The sequence below is a fragment of the Trichosurus vulpecula genome, chromosome 6, assembly GCF_011100635.1.
Source record: "Trichosurus vulpecula isolate mTriVul1 chromosome 6, mTriVul1.pri, whole genome shotgun sequence".
Taxonomy (NCBI): Eukaryota; Metazoa; Chordata; class Mammalia; order Diprotodontia; family Phalangeridae; genus Trichosurus; species Trichosurus vulpecula.
Genome location: NC_050578.1, coordinates 29,477,656 through 29,502,769, shown reverse-complemented (window position 1 = coordinate 29,502,769; position 25,114 = coordinate 29,477,656). Strand labels below are relative to the sequence as shown.

Sequence of the window (25,114 nt, the reverse complement as noted above, 5' to 3'; positions counted from 1 at the left end):
CACCAAAGAAGGATTCCAAAGTCTGAGACTGAATGTGGGTGCATTTTTGCTGCCTGGCCATGTCCCCAGCCAACTTACTTGACCCTTGAGTTTTTCGTTGGGGTATGACTGCTTGTAGAGCAAAGAGTACTTTGTTCCAATCTTGAGGGGATGTGCCACTGATTTCAGAGCTATTTCTATATAGCCAGCTCTTCCACCCCAGCACTCCTTCTTCCTCAAGTACCACCAACTGGGACCTAATGCAAATTTTCAGCAGGCTCTTCACTCCTGCTCTGATCCGCCACTTAATTCCTCCCACCACGTGGGCCTGGGGCTGGAAGTAACTACAGCTGTAGTTCTGTAGCTGCATCTCCCCTGCTGCCCCTGGGGCAGTGGCCAAACTGCAAACTCTGTCCCCCGCAGCTTTTCCCACTAACCTTCTCTGTTGTCTTTGGTGTTTGTGGGTTGAGAAGTCTAGTAACTGCCACAGCTCACTGATTCAGGGTGCTAGGGCCTGTTCTGCCCGGCTCCTGGTCTGGCTGGTCCTGCTGCCTCTCACGCTGAGCTCCATTCCCCTCCACTCCGTGTGCAATAGACCTTGTCCAGCGACCATCCAGGCTGTCCTGGGCTGGATCCCTGCTTCCCTCTGCTATTTTGTGGGTTCTGCAGTTCTAGAATTTGTTCAGAGCCATTTTTTATAGGTTTTTGGAGGGACGTGGTGGGGGGCTCACAAAAGTCCCTGCTTTCCAGCTGCCATCTTGGCTCCACCCCCGGAAGTCCCCAGTTGCCTTAATTTTTATGGCAGATTTTCACACTTAACAGGTTCAGGGAATGAAATCCTATTATTGAATAACGAGAGAACATGGATCCATTTGGGATCTTGCTACCCCAAAGCACTTTTTAAAATATGTTCAGCATCTTACTCAACTGAAATTTTTACTTGTTATTCCTTTTTCTGAGGAAAACTAAAGAAGGTGATATGTTCATGCAAGACTTTAAAAAATCAGATATAAAAATGAGATGGAGTTTTCAAGTCTACTGAAACTTTAAATCAGACCGATAGGGAAGAATTTAGTTCTAAATCTATGGGTACAGAGACAGTCCAAGTTGGACTTCTCCAAATAGTGACCTCCATACATATTGTGCTTTGGATTGACAGGTGGTTGGGATGCAGGTTGGGTTGGGTTGGTGTATAACTACAGTCTAATGGGTAAGGAATTCCTTCTTGGTGTTGATTCTCTTACTAAGAAAATTGCCCAGGGTTGGTACTATGATTACTATAACTTGTGTAGAATTTATGACAGATTCTAGAGGGGATAGGAGAGCAAAAATGGAAAGCAGAAGTAGGTATACCAGTCTCATATTAGCTCATCAGCCCACCCATTAATCTGACAGATGCCTTATTTTGGCCAGAATTCTATTACAAATTTATCACCACTCTATGCAAATACTTACAGTGCCTTGCTTGCATTTAAAGTCCAATATAAACCCCTACCCATAAGGGTTAGATCAAACTTGGGCAGTAGGTTTTAGGGATGGTGCCTCAAAGGTATGCAGGGTAGAGACTTCATTTACAGGGGGGCAACAGATCACTTTGCGTTGGCCTGAAGTTTATTTGAACTCAATGAAATATGCAAAATGGGAGATGAAATATTGGTTTAAAATGAAGAATAAAATCCCAGCTACTGAAATCACCTTCTAGTTCCTGAGTACAAGTATATTGGTGCCGGGTTCTTTTTCCTCTTTGTGATGTTATAGTATTCCTTGTATTGGGAGATGACTTCCTGCATTCCTGACCTGAAGGTTGAAGTTTGAAAGTGATCTTGCTGGGAAGCAAGGGAGAGGTGGCAGTGGTGCGTTTTTAATTCTGAACAATTAGAGCACATAATCCCTTAATATCCTGACTGGGGGAAGAGGATAGGCTTGGAGTGGGGAGGTGGGGCAGAGGGGGGGGGGGGGAGGGGGTGGAAGGAGGATTGTCCTAGCTTTGACTCAGCCACCTAAATGGATTCAGCTTAAGTCTTTTAGAAGAGAAATGGTAGCCCAGATATCAAATAACTCATTTAATACATTCTTTGGCTGATACTGATTACTTCTCAGTAATAAATACAAAAGAAGAGAGTACTGCATAGTGATTGGAGAGCCAGCCTTGCCAGGAAGACATTGAATTCAGGTCCCCTTTATGTTATGTATTGGCTATATGAGCCTGGCTAAGAGATTTAATATCTCAGTGTCCCTGGGCAACCCTCTGAGACTCTTAAGTTGGCAATAAATCTACATTAGTAAAGAGATGTTGTTCCCCAAGAGTTTCCCACATACTGAAGAAATCAAGGCCCCAGACACCCCAAAATCGTATGTCCTCTCCCTCAGTAAAGTTAAGGTAATATGTGCTCAGAAATATGGGGGTGGGCAATGAACGGAAATCTTAATGGTCTTGTGCTTTTCTGCCATGCTGGTGTTTTGCTTGCAGACTGTGGTGGCTCCTTCTCCAGATGACAATTTAGTGTCTTTTTTGCCTCTTGCCCATATGTTTGAGAGTTGTGGAGGTAGGCACTGATTTTATTTCAATTGCTTTTTTGTTTGTCCATGTTTGCTCAGTTATTGTCTTTTCACAGAAAGCACTTCATTTGAACTCCAGTGACTCACATATTTCATATTTACCACTCGCTCACATGTATGAGCAGTTAACGCTGGTAAGGAGATTGGGATACAGTGTGGTTTGGTGTTGGAAATTAATCTATTGCCTTGTATCATGTACAGGACCCAGATTATTGAGAACAGTGTAGGTGCCACCCTTGTTTTTCCTCTGTTCCCAGGTGCAAAGCTTAACATGTCTACATTAGAAGTTCACTGTCCCTCAGTTTTTTGGTGTTTAAAAGGGAAATTTAATCTTCTGAGCTGATACTACTCGCTCTTTTGACCCAGAAATTCAGGTCAATGCCTAGTCAGTATAATTTTGTCCTTTCTTGATTAAGCCAAATTAAATGTAATATTTATAAATTTTACATAAATTTATATATTCTAATAAATATAATATATTAAAAATAAATATAATGAAAATAAGCCAAATTATTCAAGACTTGCCTTTATATAGCATTTGAGGCAACTAGATGTTAAGTAGATCAAGTGAATGTTGGACTTGAACTCAGGAAGACCTGAGTTCAAGTCCTGCTTCAGGCACGTGCTACCTGTATGACCCTGGACAAGTCACTCATCTGTAAAGTGGAGATAGTGATAAAACCCATTCCCCAGAGTTGATACGGGAATCAAATTGATAATATGTATAAAGTACCTTACAATGCTTAGAAGTGTTAGATGAATGTTAGTTGTTATTGGTCAAAATGTACATATAGGCTGGTTTTTATAACACATTCTACTTTGATTTGAGAAAAGAGACAGTCCGTAAATAGATTTGGCAAGATTGCCTTGACATAAATCGCATGATTCAACCCAGCCGAGAATGCTTTCTTGGCTCCATTTTCAGGGTTAGGAATCTGAGAGTAAGGGCTTCCATTAGATGCAGAGAGAAGTTAAGAAAACAGAGGAGCTCACGGCAGGTTTCCGTGACTACCCTGTCACTCTGGAACTGTTTTTCTGTAAAGGGGGATCACTTCAGGTTAAGGATCAGACTGGTACTTGGTAACTGTCTTTAACCTGATCACTAGCAAGGGGTGAAATGGGCTGTGTTCCTAAAAAAAAGTTCTTTGGTGACCAAACATGGTATACAAGTGTTCTTAAAGGGCCTGCATATATGACTATAGATCTGGAAAACACCTTGAAACTCTTTGGTTGTTGCTTGGCCGTTTTCAGTCTTGGCCAGCTCTTTGTGACCCCATTTGGGGTTTTCTTGGCAAAGATACTAGAGTGGCTTGCCATTTCTTTTTCTAGCTCATTTTACAGATGAGGAAACTGAGGCAGACAGGGTTAAGCAACTTCCCCCAGTCACACAGCTAGTAAGTGTCTGAGGCCAGATTTCAACTTGGGAAGATGAATCTTCCTGCCTCCAGACCCAGCACTCTACTATGTCACCTTGCTGCCCGAATCAAACTATGTTGAATGAAAACCTGCTGAAATTTCACTTTTGAATACAACCTGAGTTGTTCCTGGAAGAGAGAAACTGATTTAATTTGGGTGTACAGACTTAGCAAATGTAAGGGACAGATGTGCAGTAGAATGTATCACCACGTGAGAAATCACCACAACCTGCCCAGGACTCACTGAGGTTGAAAGTCTAACAGCCTTTTGGAGATTTCTTTTAAAAAAGAAACTTGTTATAGTAAAGTAAATTCTAATGAGGTGGACTTTAGGTAATAGTTGAAGTGTTTATGGTGAAGCAGTAGTATAGGTTACTAAAACTCATATTTGTTCCTCTCCACCCTCACAATCTGTTATTTGAAGTATTGATCCAAATGGGGGTTATGCTAGTCTCCCCAGCCTCTAGTCTGTGCACAACATGAAGGCCACCTGGCATTGTGCCGTAGGCTAATGATGGCAAACATCATACAGTACCTGTCTCTTTACCTTCATTTGAATGGAAATCAGTTTTAAAATGGTCACACTTATTGTGCTTAATAATTTTTGCAATTGTTTTTCAATACCTACATAGTGTGTGTGTATATACACATAAATATATATATATTTCCCTTTTCAAAGAAATCACATTTTTAGGAGTGTAGATGACACGTGGAATGTGGATTATGGAAGCATTATCTTTTTTTTACATGTTTTCTTGAAGTTTTTCTCTTTCACTCACAGTCATATCTTCCTCCTTTTTCCTTCCCCCCTCCCATTTAAACTTGTGGCAAAAACAATTCCCAGAAACATCTGCTCCAAGGACCATACCTGAAATTGTACACACAATTCTGTACTAGTAGGCCCCCCCACCTCTCTACCATGAAGGTTGGTGTCCCTTTTTTTACAACCACCAAGACAAGATTTAGTATCTTCAACTAAAACCAAAAAGCAGACAAGTATCCCTTCCTCCAATAAATAAAACAAAATGTATCCCAGTCCTAATCCTCCTCTACCTTAAGGATTGTATTAATCCTAAAATATGTCATCTAATGTTAGAATGGCCCCACGATTTTAGCCAAAAGTTCTTTTGCAGGCATACCCAGCATAATGCGTTCCTCCAAATATTCATTTCATAATATTTCCAGCATGCACAGATTCATGGGTGTGAGGATTCCTTTCATCACTGAAGACCATAACGACTTGTTGCCTTTAGTAGACCGTTTTCATGAACTGTAGCTGAGAACCTTCACCATCTAGTGGCTGCCCTCCTGAGGATGAGCCTTTGTGGACTTAGCTAGGCCAGATCTTGGATTGTAGAACACCGCCCACTGCTAGACTGGCCCCTAAAGCCGTAACAGCTTCTAAGTCTTAGCTAGGTCCTGCGGAGGCTCTCAGAACCACCTACCACCATTCACAGCCCACTCAGGTATCAAAGGACTTCAATGGATATTAACATTAACAATATTAAACTAATGTTCTGACCCATGTTATTTGGCAATAATATCATGACCAGAGGCCATCTTGTTTAGGCCCCTCATTTTATAAATGAGGAAACTGAGACCCAGAGAGATTATCAAGGTGCTCAGACTCCAAGGCAGGCCTGCCCAAAATCCTTCGGCATGCTGCAAGCGGCCCGTGGTCCACAAATTGTGCCAGCCTACTCTAGGGCAGATATTCCTTTCATTGTACAAATAACTCATTTAAAAAAAACACAACCTTACAATCTGTCAAACTCCACTATAATGCTTTCCAACCAGTTGTCTGTATATAACAAATTCTGTGTGTAACTGCTTCCTATAACATCATTTCACCTATTTTTATGGAATACCAACAAACACTGTTAGGTGAGATTGTCTGGGTTAGAGAATTTAAAGGTATTTAGAACTTGGTGGCCAAACCCAATCTGAGATGATCTCACCAGAAAGTTGCTGGTTCCTGAATTCACGCCTTCCTGTTCCCCCTCTCCAGAGTGTAATATTCTTTCATGGAGCTAAAATTGGATTCTTCCAAGGAGATATCCGGTTACTTATGGATGACCTCAAGACGCTGCAGCCCACCATCTTTCCTGCGGTTCCAAGACTGCTGAACCGCATTTTTGACAGAGTAAGTTCCAGCCTGTTCAGGAGGGCTGGAATGGGGAGAAACTCTAGCTCCAGGGAGGAAGGAATCTTTTGCAGGGAGCAGTATTGAAGTGCCCTGAAAGATAAGCATGGAAAAGCAAGAAGCATTTGTTAAGTGCTTACTTTGTGCCAGGCATTGGGAATACATATACCAGTAAAAAGAAAGATATTCCCTGCTCTCAAGGAGCCTACATCCTAATGAGAAAGACAGTGCACAAAAGGGAGCTTAAGGAGGGAAGGGGGACTTCATCAAGGGCATTCTGTTGAAGTCTGAAAAGTCAGAAGCACAGCCAGGAGGCAAATGAAGGTTGGCCAGACAGGGCCACCCCCCACAATGGAGGCCCCAAAATAGGAGGAACTCTCAATGGGAGAAGGTGGCTAACATGGTGGAGGAGGAGTTCCAGGGGGAAGGAAGAGTCCTCAGGAGCCCAGGGAGGTTCCAGGATGTGACAGCAGCCAAGGAGGCATGGTAGCAAAGCCTGGAAAGTCAGAAACAGAGCCAAGAGGAGAATGAAGATGGGAATATGACAAGAAGAGTACCTGCAGTAGCTTTAATAGCTGGGGGCTGGGGTGGGGGGCGGGGTGGAGATTATTGGCTGTGTGTTCATTGTCAACTGGAAGTTAAAAAGCTATACAAACCTTTTACACAAGGAGCAACCTAGTAATCATGACTTGGCTTGTTAGATTTTTGGACAGGCCAATACAACAATGAAACGGTGGATCTTGGACTTTGCTTTCAAGAGGAAAGAGGCAGAACTCCGAAGTGGTATAATTAGAAACAACAGCCTGTGGGATAAAATTATTTTCAACAAAATTCAGGTAATAACTGGATATGCAACAATTTCTCTTATTACTTAAACTAGCCAGGGTCCAAATTTCTAAAGGGGCTTTTGAGGAGGAGGCTAGAGAGGAGAGGATGTGAGTGGTATGTGTGTGTGTGTGTGTGTGTGTGTGTGTGTGTGTGTGTGTGTAGTGTTTTATCCCTTGGATACTTAAATTTTGAAATTCAGTCATTGGCATGGAGCTAGAAGGGAACTCAGAGCCATCTAGTCCCAGGCTTCTTAAACTTTTTCTACTCGGGACCCCTTTTCACGTTTTGGCAGCCTTTATTGGCACTGAGTGGCGTGACAGCATGCACAGTGCAAAGTGCGTGTGCTTTCTGTTTAGAACCAAGGCTACAGTGAAGTTGTATGATGCAACATGGGCAAGCATTGCCAGAAACACCTCGGATTCATTATGCATTTGATTTTTAATTAATTTTTGGTCATTGCACATTGAGAAAGCTTTTACTATTGCTAGATTTCTCGTGACCCCTTATGGGGTCAAGACCCACAGTTTAAGAAATGCTGAATTAGTCCAACCTCCTCACTTCACTGAGGCCCAGAGAAAAGGAGTCACTTGCCCAGGATCATATAGGTAGAAAACATCAGGGGTGGACCTTAAACACAGGTACTTTGATTCTGCTGCTGTTTCTATAAGCAGCAGCAGCAGTAGTAGTAGAAGAAGAAGAAGATGATGATGACAAGGATACTGGACTGTTTTGCCATTTCCTTCTCCAGCTCATTTTACAGATGGGGAAACTGAGGCAAAAGGGTTCAGTGACTTACCCAGGGTCACACAGCTAGTAAGCATCTAAGGCCAGATTTGAATTCAGGAAAATGAGTCTTCCTGAGTCCAGGCCTGGGCATTCTATTCACTGCATCACCTTGCTGCCTCATAGCTTTTATAGGGCATTGCCAAAATCTTAAAGCTTCACAGATTTTAGGGCATCCTTTATTATACTCATTTTACAGGTGAGGTTAAAATTCAACCCAACAATTAATTATTTAGTGTCTGCCATGTGCCTGCTAGACACAGGGGCTATGGATACAAAATGAAAAAAGTCCCCGCCTTTGAGTTTCTATCTCCAACACGTAAAGAGTTTAAAATATCTAGATAAGAACTGGTGATGAAGGACTGAAGCTAGGGAGAGAGATTAGGGCTGGATATATGGAACTGGGGATCATCTGCAGAGGGATGATCACTGAGCCCATGGGAGCTAATGGGATCATCAGAGGTATAGAAAGAGGGAAAAAAAGCCACAGACCAGCCTGCCTGGGAGGTGGGAGAGGGACGGTAAACCCAGAAAGAAGACTAACGTAAGGAGGAGTGGTGCATCAGATAGAAGGGAGGAGAACCAGGAGACAACAGGGTTGCAAAAACCCAGGGGAGAAGATGTATCTCCTGGTCACACACACAGAGCTTGGTAGTTAGGAGAGGTGGTGTAACAACAGTGTTGCTAGCAGCTGCTGTGGGGGTGTAAGACCAACACTACCAGCACACAGGAGGGCTGCTGGCACGAGTTCTTTGATCTGCTTTTCTAAAGGAAAGCAACTAAGAAGGGGTCAACAATCTTACTTTAATCAAACATATAGATATAGATATATGTATATGTCTATATATCTATATCTATCTATCTATCTATCTATCTATCTATATCTATCTATCTATCTATCCAATATATATATATATGTATATATATATATGTATATATATATATATATATATATATATATATATATATATATATATATACATACATACATACACACACATGGGGAAAAGTCAATACCCTGAACTTCAGAACAAATACAAACAGAAATTACATAAACAGAGAAGATAACACAATCAATAGACAGGGCTTCTGTCTGACCAAATCACAATACATACATAGTTACTAGAGAGAGAGTGGTACCAACATCTGGGTTTTCAAAGCTGGTCCTTAACAGCTACCCAGAGTCTCATCTGGCTACATCACACAAACACTCTTCTCATGAGTGAGCCCCAAAGCAAAATGCTAACCTCAGAGTATACATGCACTTCTTCAGGGTCAACCCTTGTGACCCATGCTCATGTGACTCAAGCTTCCATGTGACTTAAGCAGGTCACATGGGCCTATTAATTGATGGAAAGATCTTCCCATCAAGCAAAAAATACATTAACAGTGCAGGTGGTGGTATTTTAATCCCGATTCCTGGCCTAGCATTCATTCTCTGTGACTTTCCAGATTTTCTGACTTCTGTTGAGGTCACTTTAGCCTAAGCACAAGTTAGCATGGCCTTCAGAGATCAGAACTGGACCTGTGGACAGGGAGCTGGTTGAAAGAGGCTTCAGTGCATTAGAAGAATTCCTAACAATGCTGAGCATATAAACTTCAGGGAGCATCAGTTCTCAGACGGTCACCCAGCATCCTTTTTCTTTTTTGCCTCTCTACCCCTTTAAGGCAAGTCTTGGAGGGAAAGTAAGGTTTATGGTCACTGGAGCGGCCCCTGTATCAGCAACTGTTCTGACTTTTCTGAGAGCAGCACTTGGATGTCAGGTAAGTTGTCAAAGTTGTTTGGGGGTTTATCCAGATGAGCAGTGATCTTGGGGAAGCGTGTATGTGTGTGTACATGTGTGTATACGTGTGTGTGTATGTGTGTGTGTGTTTTATTCCTTGCTTGGGGGTAGAGGCAGCATTTCATTTGACAGTTTTGTGGCTGGGAGAAGAAAAGACAAAATCATAGCAAATATGGGGAAGGGAATGCATGTTGTCATTCCTTACGGTCCAGTCTTTGGATCTTTTGCGTGATGATGTGAAATTGCCCGTTCTGTTCCCTGCCTTGGTCAGCGCATGCACTCCTTAGGCGTAGTTGGGCTTAATGTAGTCTTGAACCGTGGAACAGAAGACCCCTGTGTGCCCTTCCCAGCAGAAGCCTATCTCTGCCCTCCTCTCCTTGGTACACCATTTATGAATGGGACATTCACATCTGCCATACTGACCGAGTCTTTGTTGTTTGTTCACTAGCTGGGATTGTTGTACTTTGAAGTAAGGGAATTGTCCTTGTCTTTCATAATAATAATAATAGCTAGCACATATAATACTTTGAGGTTTACAAAGTACTTTTTATGTGTCATCTCATTTGATCCTCAAGACAGCCCTGTGAATAAGTGATATTCTTATCCCCATTTTACACATGGGAAAATTGAGTCACCAAAGCCGTAAACTGACTTGCCCAGTGTCTCACAAGCTAGTAAGTGGCTGAGGCAGGATTTGAGCTCAGGTTTTCCTGATTCCAAGTATAGCACTTCATGTGCTGCACCACCTGATTGCCAGCTAGTGCTCTTAAGGCCTGGCCCACCTTTTCATAGAGTCTGCATGGCTGGGACCAGAGAGTCTCCACAAGTGACCAGGAGAGAATCTCCTAGTGCTCACCTCAGAGATCTATGGGGAAATCATGAGACACCGACAGCATTTCTCACTGACAGACCCAACTCTCATCTCTTTACCAAGAAACCCTAAGTTTTCATGTAACCTAGACTTCCTGGAAACCGTTTCTGTCTTTGGCGTCTAAATCTTCTCATTTCTTCCTTGAAAGACCCCTTTCGTAGGACTCTCTGTCACAGTATGTATGAATCTCCCACTCAGGTGGATGTGAACTCTGAAGCTACTAGAGTCATGGCTTAAGAGCCAGGTAGGGTTAGGGGTGGCTGCACCAAAATTGACCAGGTCCTTTCACTCCATAGGCAGTGATCTTTATTCTTAATTACAGTGATTAGCTATATATACGCGTATACATACACACACACACACACACACACACACAAACACACACACACACACACATATATATGTATATACATATGGGTGTGTTGAGGATTGAGGGATCCGATGTCCAGGAACCCCAAGACTGGAGTTCCCAGATGGGGCCATTGAGGGGGAGTACCCCTCAAGGACCTAAGCACTGGAGAGGGTAGGGGCCATCTGGAATGAATTCACGATCTCAAGCATTCTTTAAGTCAAGGTGGCAAAGATTTATTATGCTTTACAGTGGACAAGAGTTCTTAGGGAACCTGAAACATTACAGGGATGCAAGAAAAGTTTTTATAAGAGATTTGGGGGTGAAACATGTTTGTAGTAGGATTAGGGAGTGGTTAAGGGGTGGTCAGTTCTTAAAGGAACATGCACTTTTTTTATCTACTGTGCAGATATCTTACCCAGAGTTCACTGAGAAATAGTCCAAGGTGGGGTGACCTGGAGGTGTGGGTTTTGCCTTGAAATGTCACTAGGTCAACTAATGTTCAGGGCCAACTGGGAGTATTCAGGTGGCTCTCATCAAATGTCTTGTTAGATAAGATGAATGTAATATAAGGGAGTGTACATTTGACTACGTCTAGGATACATACATATCAGTAAGGTCAATAAGTAGTAAATATCATTATGGCCCAATGCATAACCAATTAGCATGTACACAGGGAGTCCAATAAACTCTATAGGTACAGCTGGCCGCAGTACCAGGAGGAGAAAGAAGTGTTTGCTAAGGCATGTTGCCCTTGAACTGGAGAGGAACTGCTAGGGCCAATGCTTTGAAGCTAGGGAGAGATGTGATTTGAGAACTGGATGTGATTTTGGAACTGAGGTCCAGGCACAGACACCCAAGCACCCCATCAGGTGTATCTATATGTGTCAGTAGATAGATGATGGATGGATGGATGGATGGATGCTATATCTTGTCATGAAGTACCAGTATCCTGTTGTGTGAGCCAAACAGAATTCATCCACAAGGAATGGCCCTATTCCATACAGACTATTTGTTAAGCTAAGCTATGTAATCGATCTTGCCACAGTGAGCAAAACCACTAAGGATAAATAGTTCAAGTCTGTGGGTATTAATTTCACTGCCTAGAAGAGGCTTTCCTTCTCAAAGAAATTGGAAATACTGAAACTTTAAAAAAAACAGAAAAAGAAAATATGCTTTATTCAACTCTTGGTTTTTGTTGAGATTGGTATTAAGTTTAGAATAAAAGTTAAACAAAATTAAATAAAATTAAGTTAAACAAAATTGTAAATAGTTTGAGGTTTATAGTTTATGGAAAAGGGGAAATATAAATGTTGCAAAACAATAACTTCTTAATGTTGTGTCCCGTCTAGTCTCTCTTTCACATACAAACTTATGATTTGTAGTTTTTAGTGTCGTATCCCATGTATAGAAATATATGAAGACATGAGGCCATAGCTGTATAGCTAGAAGAAGGAATTTGAGATGCCATCTAGTTCAATGTCTTCATTTTACAGATGAGTAAACTGAGGCTCTTTGGGTCTTCCCCTCCCAAATCATCTTTTTCTTCTCCCCCTCCTCCCTCCTTCCCCCTCCCTTTTCCTCTTTATCTTCTTTGCCCTTCTTCCTCTCATTACTTACTAGGCCTTAGTCACTGAATAAGCATTAAGACCTTAGCTTGAAACCATCTCCAGTCATCCTGATCTGTATCTTGCCACTGGACCCAGAAGGCTCTGGAGGAGAGAGTGAGGCTGGTGACTTTGCACAGTCCTCCCCCACTTAAATCCAATTCAGTTGCATGTTACGGCATCACCTCCCTGACGTCATGGTCCTCTTGGAGAACGAGGACAAACAGCAGCAGCCGAGGGAGGCCCATGGAGAGCGCTTCAAAGACCCGAGGGCCCACTGATGTGGGTGCTCCCTTGTCCATGTGATAAACACATATGGATGGGTACCTCACTGTATTCAGCTCTTCCCTAATGGCTGCACAGAAGTTTCCAGTGTGTTGCTAATACAGGCTGAGGCATAATAAATGTTTCTCTGCAGCTGGCTCCTTTTTCCTCTTCATATCCTCAGAATGTGGTCCCAGCAGTGAGACAGTTAATCAAAGAATAATTTCATTTTCATCATTGATAATTACTATGTTCTAACAAAAATAGCACCAGCTCACAATCCTACGAATGGTGTTAGATGTTGGTTTTGCACTTGTTTTATCAGTGGTCATTTAAAAAAAAGATTGGAAGACATGTAAAATATCAGCTTTATTTCAATAATTATCAGCCATGAATGACGAAATAAAATTTTAGACAATGAGATATCCAATGATTTAAATGTATTTTTTGTGACTGCTACTTCATTAAACACATTGGGCATACCAAACAAATCTGAGGCAGAAATTACTGTGATGTATTTTAGAACTCGAGTTATTATTTCAATAGACAAATGTAGAATTCAGTATAGATGATTAGCTGGGGGAAATGTAACCTAATAGCACAGAGCATACATTCTTTTTAAAAAATTCTCACGTTGGGGTAGCTAGGTGCTGCAGTGAGTACAGCACTGGCCCTGGAGTCAGGAGGACCTGAGTTCAAGTTTGTCCTCAGACATTGACACACTTACTAGCTGTGTGACCTTGGACAAGTCGATTAACCCCCATTGCCTTCCCTTTACCCCTCCATAAAAACCCAGAACAAAACAAATTCTCACGTCTTTACTCTAATTTTGTAAAATTAACACAAGATAAAAATTCTCAATTTAAAGCAGGGATTATTAACCTGGGGTCTATAAACTTTAGAAAAGTATTTTGATGACTCTTTCAATATAACTGCTTTCCAGAAAATCGTATTCATCTTATGCATTTAAAAACATTATTCTGAGATGAGATCTAAAGACTTCATCACAATACCAAAGGAATCCAGGAAGCAAAAATGGTTTAAAAATTCCCTGCTTTATAGCATTTTGTCTTTGTTATTTTTTAAATGTTTGCATAGTATTTCAGAGCCAGTATTACCAATAGTTTATGGCTAACACTTCTAAACTTTTTTTGCTCCTGACTTAACTCTGGTAACAATTAAGCAAGACTGGCAGCCTCAGGAAAGTCCACAGGGTTTGGAAATTATTCTGTGATGGCGTGACACAGAGGTTCTTCACCTTTTCCGTGCCTTGGGACCCCTCTGGCAGCTTAGCTATGCCTATGGACCCCTTTGCAGAATAACGTTTTTAAAGGCCTAAAATAAAGTCCATAGGATCAGAGAGGAAACCAGTCATAAAAGTTCATGAACCTCAGTTGAAGAACTAATGAGTTGTTAGCAGGTTTGACTAGATGGTTCGATCAGAGGAATGTCATAGACATATGTGTGTGTGTGTGTATGAATGTGTGTGTGTGTGTATATATATATGCATACACACACACACACACACATATCTGTAATGGGATAGGCAAAAGCCAGGCCTTAATTAAGGACACAGTGAAGGATCACTTTTGTCTTCCTCGTTATGCTGAATTAATCAATCTCTGCTTTGAAGAAGCATCAGGGTGACAGAGTCTAAAGCAGTCATTCTCAAAATAGCCAGTGAGTTCTTGCCTCTGTCTTCCTGCAAATCACAGGACTGCTTGTCATACAGCTTGTTTTCTGTCACATGTGGAAGACAGCTATTCCTACAAATAGGAAGGATAAAAACATATCGGCCTCCTTGGCTAGATACAGATTGAGCCGTGCCCCTTTTTCACATAATCTCATCAAGCATCCTTTTTAAAAGTCCATGAATCTTGAGAATCTGGGAAAGAGTGTTTGAGCTATACATTTCTCCTCACAATATGTCTCTGGCAGTCCATGATAGCCACTGAATCCTGGCAAAGGCTCTCAACTCCTCCTGATTCACAACAGTGGAACTGGCAGGTCTGCCTATGTTTCTTTCCTCTCTTGAATCATAAATCGGCCTGTGTTAAAAGTCTTCAGTTGAGGTGCCTGTTTGAAGAGAAGAAAAACCCTTTGTTGGGAGACAAGGGAGACTCAATGCAAAATGCAGACCTGGCCACCTCTGACAGCTAAGAGTTAATTAAGGTCGTTACATTCTTGGGGAGCTTGGTGTATATATAGCACATTTATCGCTGCCTGAATGTGTATCTTTAACCCATCATTTCATTGGTATAGGGAATTCCCCAGTTGAGAACAGTCCCTCTGCCAATACAGAGAAGCAGCTGCTTTGTAATTTTCTTAGGGAAACTCCTGGGACAAAAGCAGGACTTAAATTTGATACACACACACTAGTGTGTGTGTATGTGTGTATATGTACATAACCATACACATCTGCTATATGTACAAACATGCATATCCATATATGTACCTGGATTGTTTACCTATGCATACATGTATGCATATGTATATGCATATGCATAGACCCATATATACATGCATATATACTATATATACAGTATATATACTATATATTATATAATATATATGTGTATATATACAGTATGTGTGTGTGTGTGTGTATGTATAGTCTGTGTCTGTGTGTGTGTGTGTATCCTTTCTTTCCTCACAGTGGTCAGGTAGAAATTAGACTCAGATAAATGGACTAAACTAAGGCACGTCCACAGGAACTCAGGCATTTCTTGAATGTGGCCACTTTCAATAGTGACATAGAACTTTTGCTGCCAACAAATAACTTTTAATGTTTTTGATATTGTAGTTCTACGAAGGCTATGGACAAACAGAATGCACAGCTGGATGTTCCTTGACGGTACCAGGAGACTGGACAGCTGGTATGGTTGTACTTCTCATGATCTTTCTGATGTTAATTTAGTTGATCAAAGATTTAAGGGGGAAATCCCCTAACTTCTGTGCAAATTGAGCCTTCAGACGAAATAGTTTGTAGCCAGCTGAACTGCAAAGTGGCTGCTGTGTCTTCTGCAGTGATCTATGGCAGTCTGGCTTCATGTGTCTTATCTTTTCCCTACACTTGTGCCTTGAAGAAAAGCTTTGTCTCCTATCTCCCATCTTTGTCTTCCCCGCACCGTGGAGCTCACTGAGTTGTATGTGTGTAGGAAATTAAAGGAGCTTTGAGGGCTTGGCAGATAGGGAATTTCCCAAGGTGAAAGTCTAGTTTACCAGATCACAACTTCTCTTGGACTTAGTAGATCAAAGTTGCCTACTGAGTTGCCTAAGGCTGAAAGGTTAAGGAATTTACTCAGGGTGGTACAGTGAATCAAGTATCTGAAATAAGACTTTGGAGTCTTCCTGACTCTACTACAGCAGACCCCCTCTCATATATGCAGGTATATCTGTGTTTGCACAGACACATGCATGTAAATGTATGTGGCCCATATGTGTACTGTGTTACATACTAATATGTACCACTGTTATCAGCATAGAGTATATGTGTGTGTACATCTGATGTTTATGCATACACATGTATATATGCATAGGGAATGTGGAATAAATGTGTTACATATTGTTAAATACAAAATATTGATTGTCTTGTTGATGCTCAAAGATGACTTCTCCGCAAACTAAATAAATGATCTAATAAGTCCTCTAAAATGATAAAAGACATGCTTAGGATTTGTAACGTGGTGTTGAGTTGGGCTTTTTGGTCTTTTGGTCAAGTTATTGGCCTTCAGCAAAGCATTCTGAACGTCCAGCCCAGGAAGTTTCAGAAAGGGACTTCCAGTTCTAGCTTAGAGAAGATGTGGGTTCCAACCTCCACATTTTACAAATGAGGAACCAAGGCCAGAGGTTAAGTGACTGGCCTTCCTGACTTGGAGGTCAGCATAGTCTCCATTACATCACCACAGAATACACACATACATACATACATGACATTCATGCACCTGTGTATGTATGTTTGTGGGTATGTGTGTATATATAAACTTTATTGATACACATCTACACACGTGTGATGTGCATAATGTCCTAAATTATAGGCTTTAAGAGCAGGGACTACCTATGTCTTTTAAATTTTTCTCTCTTCCCACAGTGCTTAACATAGCGAATCAGACTTTTTCATTTTTCAGCCCAGACTTTTGACCTAATTGTATGAGGAAACTCCCTGACAAGCTAACTCCTTCTACTGATGCTGATCAGCAACTGATTTATAATTTATAGCCTAAGACAGTTATCTGGAAAAACAGATGTTCAGTGATTTGCCTATGGATATACACAGCATATGGCAGCACTTGAATAACCGGGCTTATGGTCTGGGGTCCATGAATGTTACAAACGAATGAATGAATACGATTTTATATATAAATATATATAACTTGCAGTATAATTAATCTCCTTTGCAATTTTGTGTATTTTTCTTTATAAACTTAAAAAGATTACTCTGAGAAGGGGTCCATTGATTTCACCAGACTGCCAAAGGGGTCCATGACCCCCCCAAAAAATGGAAAACCTCTGATCTAACCACCACATCCCTTCCTAGCTTTACTAACCACCATACTGGACCCTTAATAAATGTGTTGAGCAGCTATGTAGCCAAGTGGATAGAGTGCTGCGCCTGGAGTCAGCAAGATTTGTCTTTGTGAGTTCAAATCTGGCCTCAGACACTTACTGGCTTGTGATCCTGGGCAAGTCACCTAACCCTTTTTGCCTCAGTTTCTTCATCTGTCAGATGAGCCGGAGAAGGAAATGGCAAACCACTTCAGTACCTCTGCCAAGAAACCCCAAATGGGGTCACTAAGCGTGGTGGATGAATGTTGTTGAAGACAAGTTCCTGAGCCAGGTGCCAAGGGGACGGTGACCAGGCTCAGATGAGTGATCATTATATTTCATTTGATGCATAGGCCACGTTGGTGCTCCAATTCCTTCCAATCTTGTAAAACTTGTCGACGTAGAAGAAATGAATTACTTGGCTGCCAAGGGAGAAGGTGAGGTGAGTAAATTTGTACTGATTGCTGAAGCTTCACCTTGTCTCCTTTTGTTGTTCCTGACTTTGAAGAGAAGACAGCTGCATGTTGGAACTGCTAGGTTTAATCTAATTGGTGATTCTTGAGTGAAACATTTAATATTGTTTAAGATGCCTTTGCTTTTGAATTAGTAGGAAGAAGACACTGTGGGCATGGAGGACAGAAGCTATGTACCAGTGACTCTATTCTTCCCCTGAGGGAACAGGAAAAGAGCTGGACCCAGGGGCTTGTAGAACCCAGAGGCCTCCAGTGGCACTTGTCCTTGGCACTTAGGTCCTAATTACCCTTGGGGGCCAATTAATTCTTACAGATTAAATAATGTGATCGTAATGATCTAAAAGTACTTTCTTGGGAATTTGGGGCCAGGAGTAAGACAGGGACTAACTGCCATTAGCCCTAAGCGTTGTCACCAGAGCCTACCCAACAGCCCATCTATCACTGCTTCAGGCTTCAAGGGAAGATGGGATGTTGGAGGTGGGCCCCAAGATGCTAGGTTGGTCCAATGTCCTTGTAAAGTATTTCTCTGGCTTTGGAGTATGGAACAGAGGAAAAATTTCCAGCTACTGGGAGAAAATTTTTTTTTCCTTTTCAGAAAAGCCTTATTAAATCTTGTAAGTTGAACTTTATCTCCACTTTAGCAGTTCAGTTTATGGCATTAATGGTATGAAAATCCCCCTTTTCTCAGATATGTGTGAAAGGGCCAAATGTATTTAAGGGCTATTTGAAGGACCCAGCAAAAACAGCAGAAGCTCTGGATAAAGATGGCTGGCTGCACACAGGAGATATTGGAAAATGGTTACCAGTAAGTAAATCTCTCCTCTTTTCTCTAATAATTTACTCTAAAACGAGGTGGGGTGGGGCCGAATCTGCTGGATAATCATTCCTCTCACATTTCTCACCCATCCCTGCCCCCATTGAACCCTCCCTTCTAGCAAAGAAAAACAGTGAAACAAAAATAGCCAGTATATCTGAGAATGTAGGCCACCCTCTGCCCCTCTAGTCTCCTCTTCTCCCATGTTTCATCCTCATCCTGACTTTATCTAAGTATTGGCTGTAAACTACATTCTAGAAGACTGATGATGATGAAGTCACCCATCTATGGATAGGGAAGTGACAGACTTAAGATGTGGAATGAGAAGAATGTCTTTGCACATGGTCAGTGTAGGAATTTGTTTTCCTTCTCTATTCAAATTTGTTACAAGGGATTTGATAGTATTTTTTTTTCTAATGAGAGTCTGGGAAGAGAAGGGAAAGTAGAGATAATACAGAAAGAAAAGGAAAGGAAAAAAGAGGTCATTGAAGCAACTTTTTTTTTTAATGCAGACAAAAGAAAATGAAGAAAGTCCAGAAGGAAGCACAGACAAAGAGGATAGTGTTGAAAGCGACAGGCTTTCAAATTGAACTTATTTATACTTAAAGAATAATAATGACTTTTTGTAAACATTATTAACAGGAATTTGCAGAGTTCTCTGATGGATTAAACTGTGGGTTCTGGTCCAGGTTCCACCCCCAAGCATAGCTATGTAACTACAGACAAGTCAGCATCTCTAGCTCTCATTTTCCTCATCTGTACTGTGAGGTAGGGGAAGTAGGTTTGGAGGGAAGGAAAGCTAGCACTTAGCCAAGGGTGGGGAATCTACAGCCTCAAGGCCACATGTGGCCCTCTAGGTTCTCCAGTGTGTCTCTTTGACCGAATCTACCCCTGACCTAGACTGAGGTGTCAGAACACTTGGCCCATTGGCCACATAGTGCTTCTAAATGTGGCCTGAACTAGATTAAAATGTAATCAAGAAAAATTTGACAAAATAAATAAAAATACAACAAAATATAGATAATGTTAGTTTATGGCTTTATAAGTCGGTGTGTGGTCCACAGGGATCTTTATGTATAGTTTCGTGGCTTCTGTCTGAGTTTGGCACTACTGCTAAGAGTATACCCTTTGTAGTTCCAGACCAGTGATTCTCAGTTTCTTCTAATTATGAGATTATGTAACTATTCTCTCTGATTCTCCAAATAGCGGGTTTGGGAATTTAAGAGGGAGTAGCTTCAGAAGATGTAAAAAGAAGCTGCCTCATCATCCAGCGGCCCTCTTCTTGTGGTTGAGGTCAGGCAGCCCCTTCATGGCAAGAAGCACTTGATATCTGATCCTGAAACCTTATGTGCACATGTTAATTGGATATGGAAATCCTGACTCCTCTTTTCCTCAGGCCTGGGAATTGGATAGGCCGATAAGGACCCAGTGGATGTGCCAAAGTCATCTGTCACTTGAGGGAGCAATACTTGTTTCTCTTCCACCAGGAATACACTAGAGGACAGTAATGGTGCTATTTGAATTAAGTCTAAATTGTGACAAGGGCTGGTGGTCTCTGTGTCAGAGCTGTTTCTTTTGTGGGTACAAATGCTCCTTTTCTTTCTCTCTCCTGTCCAGAATGGTACCTTGAAGATCATTGACAGGAAAAAACATATTTTCAAACTGGCACAAGGAGAATACATCGCGCCTGAAAAAATTGAAAATATCTACCTGCGAAGTGAGCCAGTTGCTCAGGTGTTTGTACATGGGGAAAGCTTACAGGTGTGTTCTCTTTGTGGTTTAATGCCCACAGCTATGAAGCAATGGGGGCAGAATAGCTATTAAGACTGTTCTGTTTCTCAGGTATGGTTACTTGAGGGGCAAAACCAGACACTTGGATTATATATTAAGCCCAAGAATCTAGAATGTATAGCACTGGCCTTTGGCAGCCAGCCTCCCAAGTGATTAACGGGCAGGTGTGGCAAGGCCTTCTGAAAGCTGATTCTGTATCAGTTTTCCACTAGAGCCTGCACTGAGCAGAGGGATTGAAAGGTGAGAACTAGGAAAGGTTCAAGCATTGCTGTCCACTGTGGCTGTGAACCTTTATTCACTGTTAACAGACATGATAAGAGCAGGGCTTTCTCAGCATTGTCATACAGAAATAAAAATGGAGATTCCTGTAGATCCAAATAGATTGAGGTTTAGTGTTTGGTTAGCACGTATGGTTCAGGATTCCCCCACACCATGGTGGATGCTCAGGGACTCCTAGACAAGGTATGAGTGTGATTATATGTTATGTGTGTGTTCAAGGCATTCCTCGTAGCTATAGTGGTACCAGATGTGGAGACACTGACTTCCTGGGCCAAAAAGAAGGGCTTCAGCGGATCCCATGCAGACTTGTGCAAGAATAAGGTAAGCGTACGATAATAACCATCACCATCATCATCATCATCATCATCATCATCATCATCATAATATAATAATAACACATTTAGCATTCTCTCTATGCCAGGCACTGTTCCAAGCACTTTGCAAATACGACCTCATTGGACCCTTCCCCCACCCTGGGAAGTAGGTACTGTTATTATCCCCAGTTCACAGTTGAGGAGGCTGAGGCAAACAGAGGCTAATAAGTCATAGAGCTAATAAGTGTCTGAGGCTGGATTTGAACTCATGACTCCCTAACTCCAGGGCCAGTGCTCTATCTTCTCCACCACCTGGCTGCCAGTGGTCCAGTAGAGCTACGTGCCCTTCCTGCGTCCCCCATTTTGTTTTAGATGTTCTTGCTCTAAAAATGCACTTTTTATACTTTCCCTCCTCCTTTGCTGGGGCAGGGCTCCTCGCATAAGGAACATTACACATAACATCAGATTTTTTTATGTACTAATTGGTTTTACTGACCTATTTCTCTCTTCTTCTTTTAAAAACAAATTTTGTTTATATAGATATTCTTCATATATATTGTATATGTACATATATACAACATTTTACACATGTATTTGTTATAAGGGATTGCTTTCTGGGAGGGGGAAGGGAAAGAAGGAAGGAAACTATCATTTATTAAACACCTACTACGTGCCAGGCACTGTATACTTTATAAATATTTTCTCATTTGATCCTCACAGCAACCCTTCCAGGTAGAAGACATTGAGATTAGGTGACTGGTCCAGGGTCACACAGTAAGTGTCTGAGGCTAGATTTGAACTCAGGTCTTCCTGGCTCCACTCCCAGCACTCTATCCACTATGCCAGCTAAATGACTAGGAAAACAGGAAAATCTAGGGCAAGGTAAAGACGAGTGATATCGACAAAAGTATTTTTAACGCTATCTCTATTTTCTGGCCTTAATAGGATGTTAAAAAAATGATCCTAGAAGACATGGTGAGGCTCGGGAAAGAGGCGGGTCTGAAGACTTTTGAGCAGGTGAGGCTTGAACAAAGGTTTGTGACTCTGTACAACCAATTTCTTGCCTTTGGAGGTTTTGCTCCAAGTGTCATTGCCTAAGATTGGATTTCGTAAATGAAGTCTTTATTGAATTAAATGAAAGCAAGTGGCTGTGAACAAATTACCCTGTAACATTGCAGAAACTTGTAGAACCTCCGAAAAGATTAGTTACTACCCTCCTCTTAACCTTTTTTGTGGCCCAGACCCCTTTGATGGTCTGGTGAAACCTGTGGACCCCTTCACAGAGCCATTTCTTCAAGTGCACAGCATGAAATACACAGGATTATGAAAGGAAACCAGTTGTCCAGGGTGTCCCAAAAGACTTGGTGCAACTGAAAGCTCCTTAATAAAGGGTCCATAATTTGATAGTTTTAAACTGTACTGAGACCCTGTATTGAAGTATAGTTATCAAAATATTAAAAATGCGAGTTAATGGATCCCTGGTCTAAGTGAACCAAGCATAGCAGTCCCTGAAGGGAGAAGAATGGGCTACCCATGTACCCTGGTGGCACAGTGGCTAGTTAAGCCACTTCCCTCATTGTTAAGTGAATTGTTGTTGTTTGCTCTGCATTGGGCAAGTGGCTTTCACCACCACCCCTCATTGCTTTTGTTATTTCTATGTCCAGGTCAAAGGCATTGCTCTCCACTTGGAATTATTTAGCGTGGAGAACGGCCTTCTGACTCCGACCCTGAAAACAAAGAGACCGGAGCTCCGGAAATACTTCAGGTCGCAGATTGATGAACTCTATTCTACAATTAAGATTTAATCTTGAACTCAAAATTATATAGAACCAAGTGTTGTAAACTAAAAATAAAAAAATTAAATTAGAAAAATCAAATTAAATTAAAAAATTAAATTAAAAAAAAGATTTAATCTTGAGGAAGATAGCTTGGAGAAAACAAAACCGCACACCTCCAAAAGATCCGCTTCTACTGTTGGCCTTCATATCGGTAATTTTGACTACAAGAAACATAGGGAAGGAGGCTTGCTTGGACAGGGTTCTTTCCATAGGAATTTTGAAGGAAAACAGAACACTGCCTTACTGTCACCTTGTGTTGCTGACCATTTTGTGGTGATATACAATTTCCAAAATGAGCCTTAAATTGTAAAGGGCAACTGTGTACCTGGTAAGTTATTTGGGACTCCTCAGGCCAAAGGTTGGGTGTTGACTCTTCTCTCCTGATCCTAGCTAAGGAACTAGGGCTTCCCAGTTTCTGAGAGGTCACATGTTTGATACATTCTCTGCAGTTGTCTACTCCCAAGGGTACATGGCACACTGGAGGAAAAGAATCCTTTTAACGGTGACAGAACACACACACACACACACACACACACACACACACACACACACACATACATACACACACACAGACACCCACAGGAGTGGGGTACACCATAATTCATCCAAATACTATTTAAGCCCTCTTTTCTTACCCTTCTTTGAATGAGGGTTGCGAAGCTTTCTCTCCCTTCTGCCCTACCCCCAGGGCCACCCCAACCCAGAAAAGAAAGAAATGTCTGAACTTTACTCTTTTAACCTTAAGGTTCACTGTAAATCAGGACAAATACAACTGAGCAGATTTGGGGTCACGTATGAATGTCCCACAGAGTGTGGACTCTAACGCAAAGCAGAATGCTACCAATGAGTGCTTTCCAGATCTCTCTCCTTCCCATCCCTCCCTGAAGTAACAAAGCTGCCTTAGAGTCGACCGTGAAGATGAGAATTTCAAGGATACGTACACCATCTAAGCAGGATCAGCCAAGCTCAGCGATGATGACCTGAAAACCGTACACCTTATCTCTACACTGCACTAGCCACAATTTCTGTATAATGGTCAACGGGTTTTTAATGTAGTTTTCATATCAGAATATCATGCCGTGATTAATGCTTCTTCTGTTTCCCAGAATAAACTGTCTCGTACCAAACATATCACTTCAAAGGATAGAGGGAGAGGATATACTTCAATACTTTTTTGTTGAAATGGAGGGTAGTAACGGACAGGAATGGGCCCATCTCAGAAGTCTACCGATGATTTCTACAAAATGCTTTCAACAAGCCAGAACAAATGCTAACTAATAGGGGAATGTGTAGATCTGGGGGCAAAAAGCAATTCTTCCTAGGAGTTAACTCCTGAGGGGCTTTTAGTCTAATTGGGGACATGGACAACATTTCAATTTTTACGGGTCTTGGCCATATTTGAATGAATTAAGTTGTCATTTAAAATGATTCTGTTTTTTGGATACATGGGGTTATATGTAATATTGAAGCACAACAAGGTTTTCATTAAAGAGATGTCATTGTAATAACACTATTTGGTAGCCTAACTTCATAATGTGTGCTCTTAATTGCACAAATATTGACAAAAGTCGGTAATTTGTCACATTGGAGTTTTGAATGTTTGCTTTCAGTGTTGGCTATTTCTATGTTTTATAAACCAAAAGAGAATTTCCAAAAAATAATGAAGGAAACCAAAATAAATATTTCTGCATTTCATGTGAGTGAAGCATCTTTTTTTTTAACAGCAGATGTCATAGTTGCTCTGAAGAGGCATGATGGGGAAGCCTTGCTAGTCTGCTTCAGTCAGTTGTATGCCTGCTATAATTTTTCCATCCTCATTGACCGTTAACAGCTCTATGACTCCTAGAATAACTGACCTTGACATCTGGTCAAAATGTTGTCAGTAAAGACCCAACATCTGTTGAAAAAGTAGCAAGTGCCATTCTGAAAAATGCCAAATATTTTATTATAATGTTGTTTTCCCCAAGATGGTGTTTTGTTGGGATTGGTTGCCAGAGCGTGTCTTTGGTCTCTTGCAGGCTATCAAAGTGGTAACAACTCACTTTCTTCTCCCCTTCCCTTCCCTTCAGTTACTTCTCATTTTTGTGCTTTTGATTATGCTTGTGTATTCCTGGTTCCTCTCCTCTATCCTCTCGTCTTCTTCCTGTTCCTTATTTATGGACTCTTTGAATGTTTGCTTTTGTTGGGCAGTGACACTCTCATCAACAATTCCACAGGGGACCAAGCTTCCCTGTGATGGAGTTGTTTTTTTTTAAACTTCATAAATCACACAGAGCTGGGCAGGGACATGTGGTGCATTTCAGCAGCCATGTTCCCACTGCTGTGCTCCTGGGCTATTAGTGTAGAGAAAAGAAATACCTTCCCATGAAACATTTGTTCTTTTGAATTCTGGGTAGAACAGAAGCCAGCTCTGAGAAGGATTATAGACTGTCCACAGCTTCGGTTTCTGTGTTTTTCCTTCTATCCTTCAAATACCTA

General features: G+C 41.5%; 1 protein-coding gene across 1 annotated transcript in view; it reads left to right on the top strand.

The window, feature by feature from the left end:
• Positions 1-24,331, top strand: part of LOC118854049 (long-chain-fatty-acid--CoA ligase 1-like) — a 101,228-nt gene extending 76,897 nt beyond the window's left edge. The window contains exons 11-21 of the mRNA XM_036764354.1: positions 2,595-2,672; positions 5,962-6,096; positions 6,798-6,932; positions 9,376-9,471; positions 15,386-15,458; positions 17,481-17,569; positions 18,289-18,405; positions 20,032-20,175; positions 20,704-20,805; positions 21,744-21,815; positions 22,463-24,331. Coding sequence (XP_036620249.1) covers positions 2,595-2,672; positions 5,962-6,096; positions 6,798-6,932; positions 9,376-9,471; positions 15,386-15,458; positions 17,481-17,569; positions 18,289-18,405; positions 20,032-20,175; positions 20,704-20,805; positions 21,744-21,815; positions 22,463-22,603 — 1,182 coding nt within the window. The 3' untranslated portion in view covers positions 22,604-24,331. The remainder of the gene's footprint in view (positions 1-2,594; positions 2,673-5,961; positions 6,097-6,797; positions 6,933-9,375; positions 9,472-15,385; positions 15,459-17,480; positions 17,570-18,288; positions 18,406-20,031; positions 20,176-20,703; positions 20,806-21,743; positions 21,816-22,462) is intronic.
• Positions 24,332-25,114: the final 783 nt, after the last annotated feature.